We start from the raw sequence: 26,364 nt of genomic DNA, 5'->3' as shown, positions 1-26,364 counted from the left end.
GAAAATTGGCTCACCCCCTCCAATGACCAGCAATAGCTTGAGAGGAATGCAATCTGTATCCAAAGAGAGGCTAACCTTTAAAATAGGGGTCACTCTGCTGTATTGCTTGCACCTGAGCTCTCTGGGTTAGCCACTCCTTCTCACCTCGTGCTCAACCATTGGTTCAGATTGTGACCTGGCAATTCCATTGCACTCTACCCCTTCATAGCATGAACCAATGATTGAGCAGGTAAGATCCTGCTGTTTTGGTAACCCCCAGCCAAATCCTTCTTGAGTTACATGAACATCTATTTTGGAAGGGTTATATCAAATACGTCCAGTGCTTGGGCCTGTTTAATGCTTATTTTTACCCGTTGAAAGGCTTCTTGTTCTGTTCTACCCCAGTCACATACTTGGCCTTTTATTTTTTAGCTGATACAGAGGTTTTAACTGTTGCACTATGTGGAGCATAAAGGATCGCCAGTATCCTAATATACCCCAAAACTCCTGCAACTGCTTCAGTGTCATAGTAACTGAGAGCGCTTGGACCATATCTATGATCACACCTGGTGAGACCTTATTCTTACTCAACCAGACAACATTGAGGAATTTAACTAACAGCCCTGGTGGGTTTATAGCTCAGTATTTCTCCTTTAAATAAACAGTTAGCAAAGTTACTACCTTCCCTAATGCCTCTATTGAGTCAGACATCAGATTGTTGATGTAGTGGTACATTCATATGGTAGATGGTTTGTTTCAATTTGCCAAGTCATGAGCCATCAGCTTACGACAAAAGGCAGGCAAATGCACATATCCCTGAGGCAGGACTTGAAAAGTCCACTGCCTGCCCTTCCATGAAAATGCAAACTGGATTCTGAATGGAGTTTGTGCCTTTTCAGATTTTGCTTATTTCCCTGAAGTGTATATAGTGGGTATTTTTGAAACAGCCAAATTAATTTCCCAAAGACCCTAGGATATCTAGGCTGATAGACATATAGAATTACTGCAGATGTGCCTCTTTCTGAACCAGCAGATGAAAGGAAAATATCTCAGGGCTTTCCAAATGCCATGTCTCTGTGTGCACAAACAAATTGTATCCATTCTCCATAGCTGTAATACAGTTCAACCTTAAATTATCTTTTAAGTGTTGCTATAATGTCAATGTAGAACCTACAACTTGAATTTCTGTACAGACTTCTTGGCACACTTCATGCTTACTAACAAGTTTGAAGATGGCACGTATCTAATAAAAGTTGTTTTTTTTTTTTTAAATTAGAGCTAGATCCCTTCACACAGCTCATTTTAACCCTAGTTAAAATTCTGGAGTTAGCAGACATTGCTTCGGGATATAACCTATTTCAGTGTTGTTTTTTTTTATTTTACCCTATTTACCCTACCCTAGACAATATCATGTTTAGCTCCCAACAGATGGAAAAGTGAGAGGAAAGTTAGTGTGGAATTCCTCTTTGATCCTTTGTATTTCCTTAAGGAGATTAAACAGAAGTTGATTTCAAATACGCATTTTCAGTGAAGATTTCTATTGTTATTCAGTCACTCACTGAAACCACTGATATTCTAAGTGCCAATGTATAAAATACACTGATAACAACATGGAACATGTAGCACCAAAAGGTCATCTGGACAAGTGAATCATCTCATAAAAATGCAGCATTTCATTTAGCAAATATACCTTCTGGTGTTATAACAAAAGCATCTTCAGGGACACACAATTTCTCTGGAGAAGGAAGAAAATGATTTTGTTAACTGAAAACATGGCAGTTTTAGAGTATGATGTTTGTTCATGTAATTGTCATATCCATTTTCATCTAATCCCTAGTACAGCTCTTTTAAAGTGCAAACATTTTAAAAGCCCCTCAGATGACGCTTAACAACTCAGTTATATTGAACAAGACACAAATGTGATTTTAGTGTAATATGTTAAGAGTTGGGAATACACAACTTCCATTAAGAATTTAAGAATTATATTCAGCCTGCAATTAATATATAAGAACTGTGATAAAGGCTAACATATAGTATGTCAATGCTGCATTTAATTTGTAGGAAGAGTAAACAATCCAGGTGTTTTGACTTTTGATATTACAATTATTTGTGAACAAAGAGACTTAAATCTGGACATTACTACTGATAATAAATCAGAAATAATAACAGTAACAAAAGTAATATTACTACTAATAAAAATAAAATTAACTAAACCTATGCATTTGCCCCAAAACCTATGGAAAACAGGTAGATTTTGCAGAACTGTTGAATTCAACGAATACTGAATGTTTTACAATAAAGACAAGAAAATCAGAATCTAAATCTAAAATCAAAGATTCCTCAGAGAAACTACTGTATATACTTTTATTTTTTATCTATGGGTTGAATTACAAAGACTGAAAGCTGTGTACTAATGAGCATCCTCTAAATTACCCATGCTTTTAGTAAGGAGAAGACTGAACAAGAGTAGTGACAGGACTATTCACGCACTCCAAACCATTAGTAGTGATGATGAAAGAGATTTTCAATCCAACAAGTAAGCAAGCAAGCTACATTTATTTGTTCCAGGAAGAACATTAATAGTATTCTTATTAGTTCAGAATCCAAGGATGTGAAAGCAGGTGACAAACTTAGAAAGAATATCTTGTGCATGAGTACTGCACTGAACAGTGAATTTCAATTCTGAAAGGGAATCTAAAAGCTCTGATACTATAAGCAGCAATTTCAAAGTCCTAGTTTCAGCTAATTCTTCAACAAGTGAGTTCTAGTTCTATTGATTTCAGTATGAATATTGTGGACCAGGTGGAGTCAAATTCTGCAAAGAATTAGACAAAATATAAACAAAATATTTACAAAATTATTAATGGGATACCCACCTGGACACTTAGTAGTTTTGATAGTAAAGAAAAAAAAGAAAAAAAGAAAAGAACTCAGAAAAATTAAAACATTAAATAGCTTAAAATCTGGTTTTATACACCTATGGATGGAGAAAGAGAGAGATCGTGATCCAAAATCCATCAATAATCTTTTCTGAATAGCTCTGAATAACTAAAGCTTCCTGAGAAGCCTTCACCCAAATCCTCAAAACCATCTGGCCTGTCCTACTTAATGGAGAGGGTAAGAGCACCCACCATTTTCAAATTACTGTAGGATTACAGCTTTTATCCAAGAACAGACTGGCGTTACTGCTCATCCTCAGCCTGTGAGGGCTCAGATCTAAAGAGGTGAATTGCCAACAAAGTGCTTAGCCACATAACTCAAGGCAGGACCAGACAGGAAAGCTCTCCATCTCTGCATAAGGAGCTGCATACTTGACCTCATACAACAAATCATAAAGGCGAAGTCATAAGAGTCAAGTCTTGGCAAGGAAAACTGCAAGAAAGTGGCTTTCTCCTAAGGAATATGAAGACACTTCTTAATGAGGGGAGAATCCTGCAGTGCTGGAAAATTCACAGAGTTCTTATTAAGAGAGAAGGAAAAATATGCCAGTTTCTCCCAGACTCAGGTTTCTGTATGCCAGGAGCAGGAAAATCATCCTTAGTTTTATTCATTCCCCAAATCCTTTCTGGAAATAACATTTCCATCATGGAATTATTACGGGACTGATAGTCAAAAAGATTCAGTGAGTCAGACAAACTATCATATTCAACAGTGTATCTACACTGCTTCTTGTAATGAATGCCCCGTAGCTATTCAGTACAGAAAAGCATGTTCTTAGGGATGTTTGACATTAGTCAGATCTTGTTACTCTGACACAGATTTGATGTGTCAATTAAAGTTAAGTACTCAGTGATCATGGTTAATTTCTCTTTAGCTGCTATTGTAAATCTCTGAGAGATTAATGGGTTGCAGTTAGTGCTGGAGCATGGAGTCTACTGCAGTTTCTTATCGCTCATTAGTTGAACTGTCCTACATCCATAGATTGCTACTAGCCTTGCTGTAGTTCAGACCTGTAATACTGGAAAGACCTATTAAAAGTAGGGAGGAGTCCCATTTTTTTCAATAATAAATCATACCAGTGAAAAGATCACTGATGTTTATTAGCAGAATAAGTTGAATTATGAGCCATTTCAGTCTATTCTAAATTTATTGTTGTAAATATTTTTGTCCCTAGATTTAAACTGATTTCCCCCTTTAGTATCTCCTTTTCAACATATTTATGGAGAGCAAGTGAGTCTTCTGCTCAGCTTTGCATTACCACTTTAGAGAAATCAAATTTTCTTTTCTCCTCTCACAGTACTGGCTACCCATTCTGATCCTATAGCATTCTTTTGTGAATGTTCTACTTATTCTATTCTTTCAACATGCATGGCTACAGATGAGGCCCCACCAGAAATAATCTCAGCAATCATGGAATTTCAACTACTAAGAAGGAAAAAAGACAAGGGAATTCTTCAGGTTTAATACAACTGATATTTACATTTCTTAGATGTCAGTGCAAAGGGTCTTCTCTTTTGATTTTGCAATGATATTGGTTACCTGCAAGAAAAATGACCTACCAATATGAGGGGTTTACTTAAATTTAAATACTTGTATTTCTGTACCCGAGAAATGTCATCAAAGACATAATGAAATCATTAGCTAAATTAGCTTTTGGGCCAGTCTGAAATTTTCAGATATGCAAAGGAGAATTAAGGAAACTTGATCAATTTACCCAAAGTAATTTGGCTACCTAAAGCTCAGCCACAGAGCTTATGGCCAGAGCATATTTTGAGGAAAGCTCATATGAGAGAGTGAAAAATAAAAAAAAAAGGAAACAGATTTTTACTCTCCCCTCATGGTAACAAGGTCAGTATTGTAGTGGAGTGTTCAGCACTCCTCTGGTTCCAAAAAAACATTCTTTTCTTTGTTTTCTATTTTATATGCCAGTGGTGGATTTAGTCCAGTATTTCTTTTTTCACCATAATATTACATCAAAATTAGAATAACAAATGGAAATTATGCTAAAAGCTGGTAATAACCTGTTGCAAACACACATTACTGTTTGATAAGATAGTCTCATTCCCCATACAGTGATCCACAAGTTCAGTAAAATAATTACCACACTATGGTTACAAAATTAAGCTTAACTATGAGGTGCTTCAAAACACTGAAAACAATCAAAACATTGTATACATTTTCAAATATTCACCTGGGTCTTATTTTCCCTGATATTGATTCCAATCTATTGTAACGTACTTTTTAATCATTTAACTCATTCCCTGCTTCACCACACCTTTGCCAGTTCCTTCTTGTTGTGCCTCTCACTGCAGCTCACACTGCTAAAGTTTGTTCCTCGCTTCAACTTTAACGGGAACAGCTCTATTTGGATCTGTGACAAATTCTTAGGTACTAAGGATCAAATTCAGCATCTATTGTAATAAAGTAAATTCTAATCCACTCCATCATGTGCAAGAAGCTCTTCCAGCGTTATGTAAAACTGAACAGTTACAACAGATGTAGAAACCTAGGAAGGCAGAAATGTAATCATTGTAACCTACTGCCCTATGCATGTGTATAACTTAGAAAGATGGGGCCTGATTTTCAAGCACTCACAATACATGTAGTTAATTAATTTAGTAAAAACATGTTCCAACGAGTCTTTGCATTTTATATTTTATTCTTTAGCAAATACATCAGTTTTATATGTGATTTTTATAACTTCACAAGAAGCTCATTTATTTTTCAAGGCAGAACTTTCATGGACAAGAATTGAAATTCATAATCAGTCAAAATTTAAATATTCTTCAAAAGAATGGCATTTCACATAGGGGCATTGCATTTACTCTTAGCGACTTTCTTGGAAAGTACAGATTTTCATGTTAAATTCCATAGTAACCTAGAACAAATAAAGCAAGTATCAATTGACTTCATTATGCCAAAGGCAAATCTAGATTTTACACAGCATGAAAATGTGTTGATTTTGTCCAAATGACAGCATTCAAAAATTACAAGAGCAGGTAATCTGAAGTACTCAGATGAAGTGCGTATTTTGGAAATTTGTTTTTATATATCTGTCTCTGGAATCTAGAAGTATTCCACATTCCATGTACTAGAGAAATGTAACTCGTATCAGTATAAAGAATAAGAAATCAGCATATCCTGTAAATATTTTAGATTTCACTGTGTGTTGGAAATTGCTAATCAAACACTAATACTAGAGCCAATAACAGTCTTGATCTCAGCATAGATAGCAAAGAGCAGCTACTTGATGTCTATGCGCAAATTTTATTGTGCCTATGAAGCAAATGACCGATATCCTACCATATAAGAAAGTTCATTCTGTGAATGTGAGTTTTGAAAGACAGTGAAGCAAGTGCAGACCCACAAATCAGCTTCGTTCTGCACAACCAGGGCACAGCAGCTGTTTGATAATGGCAGCTTTGAGGTCATGAGGAAATCACACAGCTTAAATGATGGTTTCTCTCCCCCCCCACAAAGGAACCTTCTCAGAACAGAGTAATTTGAGTTAGGAGTCACCCCTCTGTAGAAGTAGCACACAGATGTAGTAATCCTCTTGCAGGAAAGCAAATCAATTCGGGCAGTTTAATTCTGCTCTCCGTGTTGGCATCAAACAACCCTACTTGTTTAAAGCAAGTTAGTACTGTGTTCACAAGGTATAATTACAAGTTGAGTCAATGATTGCTTGTTTTTCATGCAGTAGTATTCAAGAGTATATCTTTTTAATAGATTAAGGGCTTTTCTTGGTTTTTCTTTTTGTTTTTGTTTCTTTTTTTTTGGCAATGAGTAATGAGAGGCAATTTAAGACAGACTTTTCAGGGAAGAAGGAAAGAAAAATTGCTTCAGCACAACTTAAATTGGATTTTTTTCACCTTATGTCTGGAAACAATTTAAAACAATTTACTTTGACTCAGTTTAGGCAAATTGACATACAATGTTACAGAACATGGAGTAGACTCCTCTATTTATCTTTCTCCATTTTCCTTTTCTTGCTATGTTTTCATCTATTCTGTCTTACACCTAATAATTGGCCCCTAATTTTATAAGAAATCCATTCATTCCATTGTTGCTGTCACAACTGCTGAAACGCACCACCCAGCACCTCACTGTTCTCACATTCACTGTTTGGTCTCCGTGAACATTCACCAAGCATCAGTGAATGTCAGTGGGTGCCATTTTTCCTACATGGAGGAATTCAGTGGCACACCTTTGCTTCATGCGCACTTCCATTCAGATGCCATTCTGTCAGAGAGCCGCTCTACTGCCATCTGTCACACAGCAACAACATGCCATGGAATACTGGTGGGAAGGTTCAGTCCCTACTGCCACTCTAACAACATTTGCCTCTGATGTTATGGGCCAACTTAAAGAAATAGGAAGTATTGCTTTTGGAATAGCCTTTGTAAACTCTCTACCACACTTGAACAGAAGAGAAACAAATACATCCTCCTCATACAAAGAAATGTACTACTCTCACAGAATTTTTCAGTAGGGAGCTGAGGCACAGAAGTGCCTCACTTAAGGCACTTAAGTGATATGTCTAAAATATGTAAGGATTAGAGAGAGGAGATGTGAACTGAGGTTCTCTTACAGTGGAATAGACTCACTGTCTGAGAGAGGGAAGTTGAGCAGGAAAAGATTATGCCATTAAACTTTCTGCATGCTTCTGCCATTTCCATTTCAAGAAAACGCTGTGGAAGGGTTAGAGTTATGTGGAGCAATATAGACTACATAGAGATCGGATTTCCTTATCTTTGGATTTTTTCAATTATCTTGAAATTATGCTTATCCATTGTGCCCCCACTAATACAAATAGGTATCATTCTGACAATCAGCTAAGTAATTCTTTTGTCATCCACAGATGGACAGGGGATTACATGGCTAAGAAATGAAATAAAAGCTAAATCCCTATGCTTGATAAAATTTGCTTGTTTTCTCTTTCATTCAGGATTACCGAGTGAACATCTTTCTCCGTCAGAATTGGAACGATCCACGTCTTGCATATAGTGAATATCCAGATGACTCTTTAGACTTAGATCCATCCATGCTGGATTCCATTTGGAAACCAGATTTGTTCTTTGCTAATGAAAAAGGTGCCAACTTTCATGAAGTTACAACAGATAATAAGTTGTTAAGAATTTTCAAAAATGGAAATGTACTTTATTCCATCAGGTGAGTCTCTAATGACATGATTTTTTTCAGATAGAAGTTCATAAGTGTATCTAAGAATTGTTAACAGCTATTTTCAGTTGCTAGTCATGCAGTTCAATTACTAAAGGAAATTGAACTCTGAATATTGAATTTCATCGTAATTACTGTTCATTTTTAATGCCAAAATAGAAAGAGATCTCTAATTTGAAGTATTTTTAGTGAAAATAATAAGAAAAGCATCATTCCCAATTTAAATCACAGATATTGAGCCTAGAAGAACTCAGACTCTCGCACATGGTATATATATGCTTGGAATATTACAATCTGAACAGACCTGCGTATGAGCTTTACCTACTGTAGTCTCCAATGTCATAACAATCCAGTGTAATTTCTCTTTCACTGTTTTTGGATATTGCAGTCACAGTCCAACATGGAAACACGAGCCACGTTCCTCGGAACACGAGGAAGTATGAGATTTTAAGAATAGCTCACTTACTGCAGAACGTGGGGAGAAAAGCGGAATGTAAATTTTTGAAAAGTTCTAAGAAGCTGTAAGCAGCAATCACATCTAAGTATTGACAAGATGCAATTGTTCCAATTCTTTTCTCCCCACTTTTATTAAAACAGACATCATTAGACTGTAACAGCAGTAAAATCATTCTTACTGTTACCTTCAAAAATGTAATCAAATGGGAAACGAATTTGATATAGGTATACTAATGTTATAGTCATGGTATAGATTTGGCCTACTTGAAAAAAATATATTCCTTTTGAAAAATGTAACATCTCTTTTCCACTTAGCATTTGGTTTTGCATTATACTGAATACTTCACTTTTGAAGAGACATCAGGACTCTGAAGAACGATTTGTATACCAGGACAAAAAAAAAAAATTAAAAAAAAATGCAGTGCTTGTGACTTGCATGAATATACCGGTGACAAGAAAGTCTCCTTCTTCCTACCTTCCAGTGCAAGTGAGCAGCATACTGTCAAGCTTACACTGGAAGAAAGATTTTGGCTAAAAGTCTTACACACATTTCATATCCAAAAGGAGCTTAGTATGCCAGTCCAAGAACATAACCATTCTTCAGTGTCACAACATGTATTCTGTCACTAGAAATATTGAAAGAAAGCAAAAAGGTTTCCTTCCCTCAACCAAAGCAAAACATAAAGCTAAATCAATTATCTCCAGATCCAGTCAATCTGAGAGACACAGGCAGTTTGAATGAATAACCCTTCCTTCTTGCCCTACTCTCTCCAAATACATACAACACATAGACTATAAACACAAGCACTCTGCTGAAGCAAGCTCAGATATCAACTTTATTGATTTCTGACCACACAGTCTCATGAAATGGGGTGGAAAAAAACACAACACTAAAGATATAAGAGCAAATGTTGACCGTGCTGCTTGTGGATCCCATATTCTTGTGGTATCCAAGAATGCTTAAGCTCCCATGATTTAATTATTAAAATTTCTGAAACACATTTAAAATTATACAGTGAACATCTTAGTTGAGTTGTTATGCAACTTTGTGTCACTTAAGCTTTTGATAAGAGGTGATATAATTGCTAAAGAACTGATGCTGAAAGAAAGTTGAGTAGTGCTAAATCTGTTTTACTTTTCATTTCCTCACTCCCTTCCCCTCCTGTTTGCATCTGAATAAAATATTTGTGCAAGCAAACAGTGAAAAGGTACCGACTGCTGATATTTAACATAAAAAGCTGTATAAAATTCTAAAATATTTACTAAAATACACAATAAAGTCCAGGTACCTCTTCTCTGAAATGGCTGGCCTACCTGCCAGGTTTTGAAATTGGAACTGTTCTTAACAGGACCCAGGTGTGAGTTCCTTCTTTTGACTCTGGTGGACTGAAAGGACATTATAGCAACAAAGAAACAAAAGAAGTTAAGAGAATTAAAAAAGAAGTGTAAAAGAAATGTGCAGCTGTGCTTGCTGCTCAGTTCCAATTCCAGCATGCTCTCCAAAGCCCAAAAAAGGGGGAACAGGTTAAAGAGAGAGGAATTAGAGTACTGCCCTTCTAGAAGAGCCTTATGTGTTAAGGAGCTGAACTCAAAACCCTCAGAGAGCATCCTAGCAATTGAACACACAAATGAACAAAATTTTCATGCAAGACACTGTTTAGCAAGTACAAAGTACTGTCACAACACTGAATGATGAATGGATACTTAGTCATGCCCAGCTAGAGGAAAGACACAGCTTTACCTCATATTTTCTTTTCTCATTCCTCTGAGAATTACCACTTAAAGATGAATTATTGTGTTGATACGTAAAAATATTACTTTTTTTTTTTCTATAGGTTGCAAAGCATTTAACAGGAAATATAATAGCTAATGTAAAACACAACCATCTTTCAAACTTACAGGAATATGTTGCCTACCACTAATATCATAAAATGTTATTTTAAATCTTTGTATTGACAATTTAAGCACCTTATTTTAGAGCAATAACACAAATTATTTTGGCAGTACAATTTGCAACTGATATCTGAAATGAAATTCTTGCAATTCTGTGTAAATGTCAAGGATTTGAAACACTGTAACAATATAATAATAATAATTCTATTGTAGCAGGCTGTTGTTGCATTCCCTTAGATGTAAGTTAGGCAACTCTACTGGGACTCTCCCTTCTGAGAGCTTTCTAATGAAAAAATACATTTTTTTTTTTTTCTAATGATTCCCTCTGCTTTTATGTACGCCACTTGTGCAATTATATGGTATTTTTGTGGTATATTTTTAATATATTTTTGTGTTCTTTCAGATTGACTTTAATATTGTCCTGCCCAATGGATCTCAAAAATTTTCCAATGGATGTGCAAACATGTATAATGCAGTTGGAAAGCTGTAAGTTTGTGCAGTGTATCATCTTATAAATACTTTACTAGAGATTACAGCAATTCTGCATGGAATAAAAACACTCCTTTCTAATGACATAAGGAGAACAATCTTTCAGAAATGAATCACCTATTTTAATCTGTGAAACACTAATAATTTTCAAGAGAAAAGATTTTTTCATTCGTACTTTTACAGACAATCAAGTTTCATGTAAATCAACATTTATTGCTAAACTGACCTACTGACTCGGTACCAAAGTTTACCTTTGTGTGACGCTTAAGCGTATTGTGATTCACTATGAAGTCTTCTCTGTGTTCACACGCACAAGAAGACAGTTATATGGGAGAATATAAGGAAAATATGAGAATAAATCAAGGAAGTTATTTATATGCAGATCGTGAGATTAAAAATAACTTTGTGTACTAAAACAATGGGAACAAGATTATTTATACTAAGTCGATGCTCTTCAGATTCCTGCATCAGCTCTTCAACTTATCTACGTGTTAGAGCCACATATCTGTAGTTTTTACCTAATTATCCCAGAAATGACCAGTCAAAAGGCTTACCGTAAGGAGAAAATGTAAAAGGTTACACTACATGTATATATACAAGTTCACGATCCTATATAAAGTATATCACCTACACAAGTCCTCAGCCTCTCTACTGGGGCAGGACCTTAAATCAGTGAAATATCCCTTAGAAAAAATCTTAGAAATGGCTGTGAACCTTCTAGGGTACAAAGAGGAAAAAACTGTACAAAGTATCATCCAGCAAGGAAGCAAAAGTTGAGCATGGCATGACTAACAGCCATAACACTGGAAGAAATCCTAGAAACTAGAAGGTTGTTGAGACTTGAAGTAATTCATAGTATAGCAACTAGGCTGGGACTGGAAACACCTAGCAAAACACAGAAGACCTACTTAATGATCTTCTAACAACAGAGAAGGTCTGATGGTTTGCCTAAGCCAGGTGTTATATCAGAACTTGGAATAAACAAACTTACAACTGCATGTGTTTTGGATAGGGTTCATAAAACCATATTTGCATTATACACAATTACCCTGAGGAGAGCAGAGGGAAAGTGAAAAAAAAACAACACACAGAAGACAGGCTTTGAATAATTGTATTACAATAAATAAAAACACCTTTTATGTGAAACAAAATCAGTATTTGCTAATTCAATCTGTCATATGTTGCATTTATAATGTATCTTGATATTTCCATTAGAACGGAAGACAGGATGGAAAGTGTACAGCAGCTATGTCATTTCAAGGCACACATACAGACAAAACGTACAGACAAAAATACAAAACTGCATAATTGAATCACAGAATCACTTGGGTTGGAAGGGACCTTAAGGATCATCTACTTCCAACCTGCCAGGTGTGGGCAGGGTTGCCACCTGCTATATCAGGCTGCCCAGGGCTCCACCCAACCCTTTCTTGAGTACCTCCAGGGATAGGGATATCCATAGCCTCTCTGGGCAGCCTGTTCCAGCGATTCACCATTCTCTGAGTAAAAAATTTCATTCTAACATCAAATCTAAATATCTCCTCTTTTAGTTTAAAGCCATCCTCCTTTGTCCCATCACTGTCAGACTGCGTAAAGTCAGTTCCCCTCATGCTTGTAAGCTCCCTTCAAGTACTGAAAGACTGCAGTGAGGTCTCCTCAAAGCTTTCTCTCTTCCAGGCTGAACAAGGCCAAATCTCTCAACCTTTCTTCATAGGGCAGGTGCTCTAGCCTTTTAATGATCTTTGTGGACCCACTCCAACAGCTCTGCATCCTACCTGTACTGGGACCCCAGACCTGGACAGAGTAATCCAGACAGGACTTCACAAGGGAAGAACAGAGGGGGACAATCACCTCCCTGACCCCGCTGGCCACCACTTTTTTGATGCAGCCCAGCGTGCAGTAGGCCTTTCAGGATGCAAGCACAAATTGCCAGCTCATGTCCAGCTTTTTGCCCATCAGAACCCCTCAAGTCCCTCTCTGCAGATCTGCTCTCAAGGAGCTCTTCCCCCAGTCAGCACTTGTACCTGAGACTGCCTTGAATTAAGTGTAACACACATCTTGCACTTAGCCTTGTTGAAGTATTTTGTCTGATGCTAGGATCTGAGCTAACAAAGGATGTATAAGGAGGAAGGCACAAATATGTATTAAATTTTTACTTTACCTGTAATAAGAAATTGATGCAAAATGTCTTTTCCCCTAAAATGATAGAAATTTGGAAGATATTCTTACCAGAACTATCCTCCTAGTCACGTGAAGAACAAAAACAAAGAAGTAGAATAGAATAGCATTCTTTCAAACATTCTGGCAATGTGGATTTTGTGAAAATAAGTGATGTGGGGAAAAAAAAAAAGTAAAAAAGTATTTATAGATAATGTGATCTAGATTTATAGTTCAAAAAAAGAACTTTATATATATATATAGAACAAGCATACTAGATTATTTGAAATACATTATAAAACAAACACAACATATATAATTTGATTAAAGTATTTCTTTTTTTTTTCTTTTACTTTTTTTGTGTTTTAATTGCAACAATGTAGTATGCAAGAGAGATTATTATGTATCAGCTAATACGTAAGAACTGTTTGTTGTGTGGCTAATGGCATGTTTTTATAAACAAAAAATATATATTATAGGTTAAGGGTGAAAGCCAGCCTTTTTTTCATTGTGATGGACAGACGGTAATATTACAAATGAGGCTTTCATATGAGGACAATGGCTAAATCTGACAGCAGAAATTGCTGTGACAAAAACTGAGAGATGGTTATTCACTGCAAATGTCAAAGAAGTTAGGGCAATATTATATATTCATGATTTAAGCAGAATTCCACATTCACTCAAGTGAATAATTCTACTAATAATATATATCATCTTTACGATATCACTGATATTGATATTAAGATGAGGCAGATGTATCAGAATACATACTGATTGGGGATATATTCACTATACATCACTATGCTTCAGACAGAAGGTATCACAGTATTTAAGTGCTGAAGAAAGACATATATATATACACACACACTATTTTAAAAACTGTTGCTTTAACAACTTCATGAAACTCATCTGTACTTGTATCTTTCAGTCCATGTGAGGACAGACTGTACAATAACTGAGCATTCTTGAGAAAATGGGCATTTGTTTTGCTCTACAGATACCTTGCCGGAGTCCTCAGCTTCCACAAACTGTACCATAAGGAAAAACACTTGTTAGTTGAATACCACTTTGGATGTCTTGCTGCGTTTTCCAGCAGAACATTCTTCACTAACGTCTCATTTTTAATTGTTCAGCAGCAAGTATAAATTCCCTGCTGTATATCCAGGTAGTACAGAGAGAAGTATAATGCTCATAAAAGAGCTGCTGAACAAAATACAGAAGGCTGCTTCATTTTGAGATGTTCAAAATCTTTTAATTACAGAGAAAGATCAAACCTGATTTTACAAGGAAGAGTTGCTTTGTCTACCTCTATGTTACCTGTAACTCCAGACAAAAAAATAGGTACTACGGCCAAATTACGTGGCCTGAGGCAGAAAATCTTGTAGTATGTCAGCTTTGGCTATACTTAGATATCTGCTAGAAGATCAACATGTTAGATTTTCATGATCAAGTCAACAACTTTCTTAAACTGAGAGAAATGTCTGTGGGACATTTCAAAGAAAGTGGGCACAGCAACACAATTTCCAGTGCCAAGTTAAGTAGGATTTGGTACAACTATGAATTTACAGTGTTTATTAATTCCAGAGTTTCTTTAAAGTTCTTGACCTTGCAAGTCTGCATATGACACTAAGCAAACTGGACAATTTGTAATGAGTCGCTCATCTTTCTCATCTTGCCACCATTCAAGGTCACAAAGAAAGGCTGAAATTTAAAGGACAAATAGTAGATCTTTCCTCTGCTACAAAAAAACCTAATTTTATTCAGTAATAGATATTTTCCATCAATATTGATACCATTGCTCCAGCACAGAAAGCCCTAAGAGGGAAACTCATGTATAGCTTTTTTCCCCACAAACGATAGTTGTATTTTTATGTGGCTCTTGAAATGGTTTTTCCAAGGTCAGTAATTGCAGCTGCATTTGCCCCTTCACTTATATCTTGAAGCACATAAAAAGTATTTAAGTGAAAGTGTATTCTACTTCAAAAGTATTTATTTTACCAAAAGACTTATCAAAAACTAGAATGAGCTGCTTTTGTATCTTTGAAAAGAAGTAAATCAAAACGCAGTTAGGATGTAATCCCTTCCACATTTCTATGGTTCATGCTGGGGCAGCCTACAGGCATGTTAGATAATTTTAGTTTTATTCTGCTTGAATAAAACACAAAGAAATGTCAGCAAGATATTTATTTCTGAGGCTTATTTCACAGGAAAGATTTTTTCTTTCTTTCATGTACTAGATCTCCTTATCTTTATCTTCTTAGATTTTGTTTTTATCTCACAGTATTCTTTGATTCATATATTATAATTATATATACGTATTATAATTATAACTTTATCTGAACTTCAGTATTCTTAAATCTTCAACCAGTAGTACCATTAAAACACTACATTAGTCACAAAAGAAACGTGCCATGAAAAGCAGTATATGTAAGGGATAAAAATAGTTTTATTTTGATATTTTGGCTCTCTTAAAAAAAAAAAATCACCTTCATCCCCCTTTTGATTTATAGGAGCTTTTTTTGTCTTTCTAAGGAATCATCTTCCATTTCAGGGAATTTCAGAGAAAATTGACTATGTACTGCAAAATGCTATTACTTGAGCAGTACAATTTCTTTCTTCCCAGCCTCAAAACTGGAGGGATAGAGATTGTTGAAATAGAAAGACTGTAGGCAGGCCAATAGGTAGTCTGCATCATGGGAAATTATGTTCATATTATTCCTCTCCCATAAAAACACAGATGACGTGGGAAAGATCAGGGCTGCATTTCTTACCTGCCAGTGATCTTGGGGTATATACTTGAATGAGTACATGGCTTCTATTCTGTAGCAGGTGACTCAACACACTGTATACCTGAAGTGAGACCTCATACACAGCTACCAAGAGATAGATATCCATACTCCTCAGTTCCCAGCTAACACAGGATGAAAGGGCAGGAGCAACTGTGCAATTGCTGCTGAACCTACAAAAAACTAATATAAAAGTGACACCTGAAAACTTACAGACTTTAGCACGTTACGTTTGAGAGAGGTGGGAGAGGTCTCTGACTGAAATGCTGCTCTTCTCTGAAAATCTAATAAGGATAAACCTATCACAGTGAGAGATACCATCAGAGGACAGTCCCTTTGGAATGTGGCTCAGAAATACATAGAATAATGCTTTCTTGGTAATCCAGAATAAATTTAGCCTACAATCACAATACAGTTGATTTTCAGAGCTAATATTCTAAGTGGGTAACTTACATTATAAGAATTTATACTTACCCCAAGCTGAAGCCAGATTAGTTAGATCTGCCAAGCCCTTCCTATTGTCTTGTTGCTTGAAATTTAAGGTGCAGTCCAAAACTCTATCACGTTCTTTGCAGCAGTAATCTGTAGGCAGCCTGTCCTGTTCTGCTGGGATACCTAATGGAAAAGCAGCAAAATTACTCTAGTCAACATGACTGCTGTTCTTTCCTCAGTTGGATACCTACAGAACATCTCAGTTTGCTGAATAAATCCAATGTCACTCTTGCACTTCTTTCTTATAAAACACTTTAAAAAAAAAAAAAAGGAAGTTTAGGTTAAACATAAAATAAAACCTCTAGTCAAACCAAACTCTCTAGTACAAAAATGCTAGATATTCAGGTTTTTTGTTTTTCTTTAAATAATGTTAATCTTGATTGTTTATTGAAGAGGTTTTAATGTGTATATATGTATTTTAAAAAGAGAAGCAAATACTTTCAAGAATAGAACAGAATTAACAGAAAATTTACAAGCCATACTGCTATATAGGTAGATCAGAAGTTAGCTCAAAAATATTATTTTTCATGGTTTGGAATGGTACTTTAAATGTGGTTAGAAGGAAAGAAATTCACAAGTAAGACAGTTGTCAGATATTTTAAATTTGTCAAGAGTTTTCATTTAAAGTATGTGTGGACTTTTGAAGACTCATGGGAATTACTTCTCTTGAATACCAAACTTTGTTTTTCTCTTCTCCAAGATGTTTAAGGACTATTCCAGAGAAGTCCATACTCTCAAGACACTTTATTAATAATTCTTTAAGACAAACTTGCTGGTTGTCTGCTGTTTTGCTTATGAAACAATAGGCTTTTATTGCCCAAAGATGATGCTGAATTAACAAAATTAAAATCTTCATATTCTCAAACTGTATACAGCTGTCATAAATTGCTTAACTCTATTATAATGCATTCTGTACAGCTCTATAGATCCATTCATGAAGGTTGAATTGAATCTTACTTAAGTTGGTTTGGATCCTCTTTCAGAACTGAATGAATGCAGAAGTTATGTGATACTAAAAATGATAATAGTGAAGAAGAAAGGAAGAAAACATTCGAATGACACTTTCTTTCAAGTATTTCATTTGTCTTTACAAGTGTTGGTAACAATTCATCAATACATTTTTGAAAAAAAAATAATATTTTCTGGGAAAGATAACCAAGCCCAAGAGAACAGTCTCATTTTCTCTCTTGTAGGCAGTGTGACTGCCCTTACTACTTCGAAATATTTCAGTAAGATTACATTCTTCTTCCTATGAATCTTTATGCTTTCTTTATGCATATATGAATCTATATGCTTTCTTGAAGCATATAACTGCACACACTGAAAGTTTTCAATTTAACTTGAAAATTTTCATCGTGGGCTAAAGATAAGATTATATTGGTCTTGTCTGTCTTCTGCTAAAGAGTTCTGTATAGATTATGTAGATAAATTAAACTGTCACTATAATTTTATTTGATGCCTAGGTTATTCAAATAGCTTCACCAAATGTAACAAGCAGAAGTCCTGATAACCACTTTTCATCTCCTGACTTGTATTTTCTTATATTTTCCACTTCCTCTCACCATACAGAGTTTTGCTTTTGTTTTTCCACATTTACTACAAGCTCTTTAATAGATCTAAAGATTTAAAGAAAAACTTCTGCAGGCCAAATCCAACTTTGTTTCAGAGCCTTTACGCTGAGAATTAAGACTAATTTTACTCAGTTTGCCTCAGGCAGAGGTCTCAGTCTACCAGTACACTCTTTAGTAGCTACTAAAAATCACTTAAGGATTCAGAAAATGAGTTACCTCTTTAAAAAGCTGTTTTTCTGAAATACCACGGTGCTACACATACACACAGTTCTTGACTGTTCCTGAGAACTTCTCCATCTAGCAACCATCTCCTTCTGGGATTATAGTTTTGTCCAATGTGCAACCAATGAACATACAGATGTTATAATTAAGAAATATACAGGAAAGTTATATACAGGAAAGTTAGGCTAAACAGGCAATCACGCTACAGAAGAATGAACGGAAAGCTTACCCTTATCCTAGGCTCGCTGAGAAGACTCCAAGAAGAGTAATCTCCAAAAGAGATACTTCCCTCGTAGTAGTTAGCTCTTAAATGGGGTCTAGGAGAGGAGGAGCCAGGCTCCACCCCTTCCAATAGCACAGGAGAATTGCCTTCACCTGTGCTCCCAGGGCTGACTCATTGCTCACCTCAGCTGGTCAAGCAGAGGTTCAGGCCATTATTCAGCAGTTCCCATACATCATATAATTACCAACAATTTACCATCTGCTTTTTCATTACAGATGTGCAAGACCTCAGACTTTGGGTTAAAATAGTCAGTATTAATGCAACCTAACCAGTTGAATTGCTATTCAACAAGCAATGTGGTTTTTCCTTCCTTTTCTTACACTGATATACTTTTAGCAACTTGAGACTTCCTAACCTATAAGCGATATCTTTAAAGTTAGTGTCTTATATATATATCAACAATTACCTTTTATTTTTTTCTGCCAAACTATATTTATGAACAACAAAAACTCTAAAGCCCTCTTTCCATTTACTAGTGAGGAGGTTACAGTATTTGCAATGCTACTAACATGCTACAACAAGTCATATATCAGTAGAAGCCTAAAAATCGTAATGATCCTCCTTAACCTCTTATGATGGTCCTTATTGCCCTTCTATGTCATCTAGCATCACAGAAGATTGTACTACCAAATTAAAACAAAGTAGTTTATTCTAATTTCAGGGGGAAGGGAGATAACGTGCAGTTAATCGAGGAAGAATCTGGTGCCAGTTATATCAGACTGCTTCTAAGTATAGAAGGCTACATCATAGCCTTTTTACACAGAAACTAATAAGATACTTCTGTAGGTTTGTTGATTTCTGGTTCATTCTATGATTAACTTGCCATTAGAGGCCTCCTTGTCTATTTTCTCCTCTTTTCCCTTGTATCCAAAGTGGAACACCTGAAAATAAAATCTTACCTGCTCTCACAGCACCTGATTCTCTTTCACAAACTTTCATTCTGCCAAGTGAATGCACTCTACTTATTCAGAGCCTCAGTCAACATTGTGGGTCAGTCACTATAGTGGTTTCCTACTTTTTGGACATGCTCTTTCTTCCATTTGTAAAAGAATCCTACAGACTAGAAAGAAAACTCACTGAGAGGAAGTGAAACAAGCTGTACAGTGATGTCAAATGTAGAAGCTAACAGAGCTTCTTCTAACAATGCCCTACTTTTTCACTCTTAGAATATGTACAAGACACAGACAAAAAGCATAACTAATGGACCTTTTCCTCTCCTAGCAAGAGTATCAGGCAGAACGTAAGACCACACAGAGAAGATATCTGTCTTGTTGAATTATACTATTGAATACAGCCACATTCAGATCAATTATTTTTAATTGCAGTTGTGCTTCAGAAACACTCAGCTCTAATTACAAGCTTGATCAGTGTAGATGGTGCTGTATAAACCTAGCGCAAGGAGAGCTCATTACTCACTTCAGTCATCCATTTTTGTTCAACTAGGAGTAGCCGGTCTTATACAGGCAGTGAACTACTTTATTCACCTTCATTTTTATTCCTGTACGAGTTATTTTGGCAGCAGATGGCTGAGTGTACGTTTTATTCTGCAGCTGAGTAAAGTAAATGCAGACCTGCTTTGTTACAGTATCTAATCAGATACCCATTTTGCAAATGTAGGCCTCAGTTTGCCACATACATATGCATGAATGATATATATAGCCCCACTGAACTCAAGTGGTGGCTTCAGGATTTTAAATTTATCCACATAATTTCAATATTGTAAACATTTATGACTGGCAATTCTAGGATCCTGAATCTAAAAAAATAACATTTTGACCTTGAGACTCCGAAATTTTCCTTACCAAAGCTCCCTATGTTTCCGTAACTTGCTTTGCACACAACCCCCCCACATTTGATGATACTAAGTATTTTGGTGCCTTATTCATATCAAGACCATGAGTCTCTACTTGGCATTGTTGCTGAGATTGAACCTCATGGTTACTTCAAAATATGCCATAATGTCTTCATAGTGCTGCACCACTTCAATAGGAAACAAAAATTACATTATTCAAAAGAGCTCAAATAACTAACATGCTCCATATCTGATCTTTAGGCTTCTCATTCATATAATACCATGCACTTAAATTGTTACTGTATTTAAACCACAGTATAATAACTACTTTTAAAAACCACTTTCATAGATATTCTTCTATTCCCCATCATGCCCCATGCACACAATTATACCCACCAGCACTAAGTGCTAACTACTGTGCTATGCAGCAGATCTTCTTCATGAAAGCAGTTAAGAAACAAAAATATTTTTCTGTTTTGAGATACCAAAGAAGCTCATTTAGCTCTATGAGTATTCTGGTTACTCCTGAAAAAAAATACTGTAATGCGGAACAATATGGGATTTAGCTCTTTTTTGCACAGAATATTCAGGGAGTTGCAGTTTGTTCTTGCACTTCTTTCTTAAAAATTCTCTGATTTTGTTTCATATCTACAAATAACACGATATTTTCCACTGTAGTTTTTTTGCTTTCTTTCATGCAGAGATGAAAGAATGATGTGATAGGTAGAAAAGAGAACGTATTCATCAAATTGTTTGGAACTGTATCAAATAATAACATATTTTCATTTAGAAAATCAAAGATAGATAACACTGTTCAGTAAAGAAAATCCAGAGACAAATTAGTGTTATCAAGTAGTTCAATATTCAAAATTAATTTGACTGTAGATTTCACTAATTCATTGGGCACATTTGTTTGGTTTATTTGTACTTCATATTGAATAAAAGGATAAAAATCTAATAGAAGTAAGATATACATTATATATTTTATTTTATTTGGAATAACATAAAATTGTATCTCCATTAAGCTCTTTGTGTTTTAGGACACATTTACTGTACCAGTACGGTCTTAGAAAACTAGAATTACAGTATTGAATGTTAAAGATCTGTTTGGGTATTTAAAATGTAGACAATAAAAATAAACTATTATATCAGTACTTTGTATATATTTACTATTTTTCATATTTTACACTATTGAAGAATTAGTGGACAGAGTAGATATTCAAAGTTAAAAATGCATTAGAGATGAATGAATTTGATTTAGTGAAATACGTTTTGACGCAGCAGTTGTTTCTTGTCAGTTCAATGAGTTTTACTCAGGGGATATCACTTCCGGCCATAATCTACATGGTTCAAATGCTAATCTTTACACACAACTGCTTTTTGTCTGAATACATGCAAAGTTTGGTAAGAGCTATATTTTTGAATTTTTCTATTTTATGACATTTGATATTGAACTTTAAATCTGTGTTTATAGTGTCATGCATGCAAGTATAGATGAAAAAAAGTACATTTAATACATGCATGTAATGTCTTATGTAATATCCGATCTTACTGAAGCATTTATTTAAAAGGATACAGATTTGTTTTTATTATTTTCATCTAGTCCCAACAAAATACCAAAGAAGATAAACCAGTATCATCCTAAGTGCTTGCAAAAACCTTAATATTAACGGTACTCTCCAAAAGAAACAGAACAAATCTGAAGGTCACTGATTCTTAATGTGCAGACATTCAAGAAAGACAGATTAGAAAGAATGAAGTGTGTTTCAGATTTGAGGCCAGTATATCAAAACAGTATGTCTGAATAGTATTTGTAGATGTATTCAAAGAGTAATGAAGTCACTGAACACAACGGGGGAAAGATTGACGTCTGCATAACAGAGTTTATTTCCCTCACTAGAACTCAAAATTTCAGTATTTTCTGAACACTATATTTAAACACTAAATTGTTACTGAAATGTTAAAAGATATTTCCAGTTATCTGCAGGTTATTCTTAACAGCTAATTGGCTTTGGAGTAAAGCAGAAAAGAAACATTGCAAAGAAGCTAAATGGATGAAAACTATATAATTTAGATGTAATGTAAAAATGACTCCATACTTTTCCTCATGCTTCAATCTATTATATATGAGTCAAGTGTACCCTTGTGCGTCAGGCTATTTCAACAATAGTTTTAGATTTCAGTCTTAAAATCTCACATTGTCTGAATTCATTAAGTCCTGAGAAAGACTAAATGAAAGCTTAATGTGAATAGGAAGCAATTTTTTTTTCCTGTTGTTACAAACAGACAATTTATCCAGAAAAACTTTGGAAAAGAATTCCAAAGATATATATTCTGACATATACAGAAGATATAGAACAGTTTTTCCCCGTTGAAAGTTCATGCACATATTCAGCTGAGAGATAGAAATACAAGGAAAAACTATTTGCTCTTTACAAAGTCTTCCCCTTGGTTATTATTTCAGCTACAAATGTTAAGGTTAAATGCATAAAAATGAGCCAAACATAGTTGATTTTGATGCTACATAACTATTAAGATTTCAAAAAATAAAGCATTCTTTTTTTCCTACCTCAGTGTGGCTTAGAATGGTAAATAATGTTTTTTGTTAACCAGCCCAAAGAGATCCGCTGCATTTTCTACTTTAATGACATTTGCTGAAGTCATCACTATTTGGTATGTCCCTGCTTTTCAAAGTTTGCCACTGACTTAAAGTTTATATTTATTTTTTTTAGTTGGATACACAATGAATGATCTCATTTTTGAATGGCAAGAAAAAGGAGCAGTTCAAGTAGCAGAAGGACTCACTCTGCCACAGTTTCTGTTGAAAGAAGAAAAGGATTTGTGTTACTGCACCAAGCATTACAATACAGGTAGGAAAGCATGTTAGTGATTAAAACCAAAAAAGCCATCATTTTACATTTATTGTTATTTTGGAGAGATTTATTTATTTGTTTAATATTCTCAGTGAACTCACAAGAAGATTGAAACATACAGGTGCATTTTTCAGGACAAGATTGTCTTAAATAATTGGCACAATGAAAAGCACCTGGCAGCTGAGAAAACTTCTATTTCAATAAGCTTAAGAAAATACGTATTTGAAATAATAAAGAAGCAATTCAATCAGGAGTTTCTTTTTTAGCGAATGCCATGACTACATATACACCTCAGGATATGAAGCACTGCCAAGACCAAGTCCATATGCTGTGCACTAAGCTCTGCTTGGCTACATCAGGAAAAGCCTGTTACTTCTTCCAAGCCAGCTATCCCTGCCCTATTTCTTAATGGCAATGGAAAAATGCAGACCAGCTGAAAGTATCCTTATTGTACAATAGATGAGTGTCCAAACTAGATGCGGCCTTCCTGAGTTGAGATCTTTGTAGAACTGTGATGTTATGTTTAGCTTACATCTCTAGGATACTGGGAAAAACAAAGTTTTATCATTAACTTAGTCATTTTGTTTCTAATTGTAAACTAAACTGCCTTGAAAACTGAATGATCACAAGCTTAATAATCCTCCAAAAATATACATAGCAAATGCTAAGAATGCACAGCTTCCATCTTCTCAAGATAAAAACAAACAAAGCACGCAATTAAGATTATTTCATTCATCCATTCTCTCTTAAAGTCTGCTCTCCAATGCAATTATCAATATGTTAAACATAACTTGAAATTTAAGTTTCAAACTACTTTATTTGGATTCTGCTGAATTGACAGAGGAGAGAAAATTCAACAGGCAGCATTCATAAAGAATGTCCTGTTGCAGTGAAAATAAAATAAAAGTGCTTTTCAACACTGAACGTATTACAGCTGCGTTGATACCCTAAGGATAGAGAACTGAAGGTTCTCTAATGGTTTCTATTTAGAATGGATAGAAATACCAATATTCAAAATGTTCTCTGAAACAAATTAAAAATATGTAATGTGCACCTTTACTGTACAAAAAGTAATATCTGTCTGATCCTTGATGAGCTTCCAGAAGTGGAGATACCTGTCCTACAGGAAGGTAAATAATTCCTCCACTCAAACACGTTTGTTAATGATGCTCAAATTAATATTATTCCTTTATTCTTTTTAGCATAATCCTTAAGACAGACAAGAAAACTTACTTATATGATTTGTCTCTGTCTTCTAGAGATAAAGGCAACCACTGCTTCATTTTTAGAGCTCTCTTGATTTTGTGCTTTTTTCATGTGCCAATATCTGTGCTTCCATATACCATATAATGATATTATCAAAGAAGAATCTATGGTGGAAAGTATTCTCCACATTTTTCCAAAGTTCATTGGAACATTTCATGAAGAAATCTCTAACTCAGGAATTATAGCATTACTGTCAGACTTAATCTGATATTGAATGGAAACTTATTTTAAAATGCCAGATTTTCCAGTAATTTCTCTCCAAACTTCTCATCCAAAGTAGAATCATATTTTAAATAGTTTGCCTGAGAACTCTCATTAAAATCATCACAGTTTAAACCTTTGACTTTGACAGAAACTTTATTCTTTCAGCATTTTTTTGCTTACGCCTTTTTCTTCATAACCTATGAGCCATGACCACGAGTCTCGAACCTTTTGGCTTGCCATGGCTACGCTGACTGAAGAGGAATCGTCTTGAGCCACGAATAGAATATATAATGTAATTAATGTGTATAGGTAGCAAAGCATCTTTTTTTTTTTTTTACTTACTGTTTATTAACACATAAGTGAAAGATAGCAACAACAACAAAAAGTTCGAAGGTTGAACATATATCCTGTAGACAGATACTCTTTTAGAATAATCCACAAGAAACTTCCATATAATTCATTTCATATGACCAAATATCAGTTTCCTGTTTAAGTTTAGGTGCAACACAGGATAGAAAGCTTTTGAGAGACATTCTGTAGAATAGAAAGAAATTTTTAAAAGTCTTCCTGTGAAACTAATTAACTTGAAGCTTCAGGACAGTATTTAAGAACTAATCAGTGCATGCCCTCATTAGAGTTTCATGTCCAATTGAGAATGGATTGCTGTAACTGTAGCTTAAAAATAAAGTTCTTCAAATATAGGAATGGAAGAGTTTCAGTAACAGCACAGCATAATGGCTCATGAGGTCTTGTGTTTGAATCGATGCAATGATATTTATGATCATTTTTATCTGTTTTTACATCCTCTGGCATGTCTACAGTGACAAAATTAGAAAATGAAGTGAAAGCCTAGTAACTAGAAAAGTCATATGTGATTTCTCACATTACAAAGATGGTCCTGCTTTACCCTGCCTGTGTCATATGCATGCTGGGCTTTCATGGAACACCCAGTTTTCAACTGCAGCTACCTGTAACTGCAGAGACCAACATATATAGACAAATTCATACATAATGAACATTGTCTAGCGAGCACAAATGAAATTTGAATAATTCCATCACCACGAGTACTACACTAATCATAATCTTGATTAAAAATATTCAGAGCTGTGTTGTCTGTAGAATGGTTTGTTTGTTTGTTTGTTTTCACTCAAAGTGTTGTTTGTAGCAATCCTGGAATCTGCGCAGAATGGCTATTGCTCACCAGCAGAACTGATAGATTCTGTAAGGGACCATTTCCAATGTCTCTGTATCTGTAATTTGGTAAATCTGCAATCTTGGTGACCTGCCCAATTCTTCAACTTCATCTTCCCCATTCAACCTATTCAACTTCTTAACATATGCAGTCCATACACAATTTTTCTTTCTTTCCTCTTAAAACCTAATAAATTGCTTAACAACCTGCAGATTGTGCTTCTTCTAGGTCTCAGCTACTACTGACAATGTCTTACATTGGGCCCTTTTGCTACTAACATGACAGTGCCTAAAGAAGGAGAACCAAGCTTTGATGCTTTCCTCTGTCAACAAGAACTCAAACCCTCATGTTTCTTGACAATTACAATTGTCAGCAATTTATAACCCCTGGATCTGCAACCTTTTGGGGTTGAAACTGGAACATAAAGAGTTCCATACTAACACAAGGAGGAACTTTACTGTCAGAATGACAGCATGCTGAACAGGTTGCTTTAGTGAGAACCTGAATTGAGAGGGGATCTGATCAATGTCTGTAAATATCTAAGGTGCAGGAGGCAAAGGGATGAGGCCAGACTCTTTTTCAGCTGTG

General features: G+C 35.2%; 1 protein-coding gene and 1 long non-coding RNA gene across 2 annotated transcripts in view; one reads left to right on the top strand and one right to left on the bottom strand.

The window, feature by feature from the left end:
* Window positions 1-217: 217 nt before the first annotated feature.
* GLRA3 (glycine receptor alpha 3) overlaps window positions 218-26,364 on the top strand; it is a 42,337-nt gene continuing 16,190 nt past the window's right edge. Inside the window, exons 1-4 of the mRNA XM_031553264.1 lie at window positions 218-229; window positions 7,868-8,091; window positions 10,853-10,935; window positions 22,974-23,111. Of these exons, the coding sequence (XP_031409124.1) occupies window positions 218-229; window positions 7,868-8,091; window positions 10,853-10,935; window positions 22,974-23,111 (457 nt within the window). The remainder of the gene's footprint in view (window positions 230-7,867; window positions 8,092-10,852; window positions 10,936-22,973; window positions 23,112-26,364) is intronic.
* Window positions 13,444-18,441, bottom strand: LOC109367240. Its single transcript, XR_002114156.1, has 3 exons — window positions 18,396-18,441; window positions 16,356-16,496; window positions 13,444-14,123 (listed from the first exon to the last, which is right to left on the bottom strand). It is a non-coding gene; the product is annotated as an uncharacterized LOC109367240 (long non-coding RNA).

This window comes from Meleagris gallopavo, chromosome 4, assembly GCF_000146605.3.
Source record: "Meleagris gallopavo isolate NT-WF06-2002-E0010 breed Aviagen turkey brand Nicholas breeding stock chromosome 4, Turkey_5.1, whole genome shotgun sequence".
NCBI lineage: Eukaryota > Metazoa > Chordata > Aves > Galliformes > Phasianidae > Meleagris > Meleagris gallopavo.
Note: the sequence above shows the minus strand (reverse complement) of the source record. Positions and strands in the feature narration are given on the sequence as shown.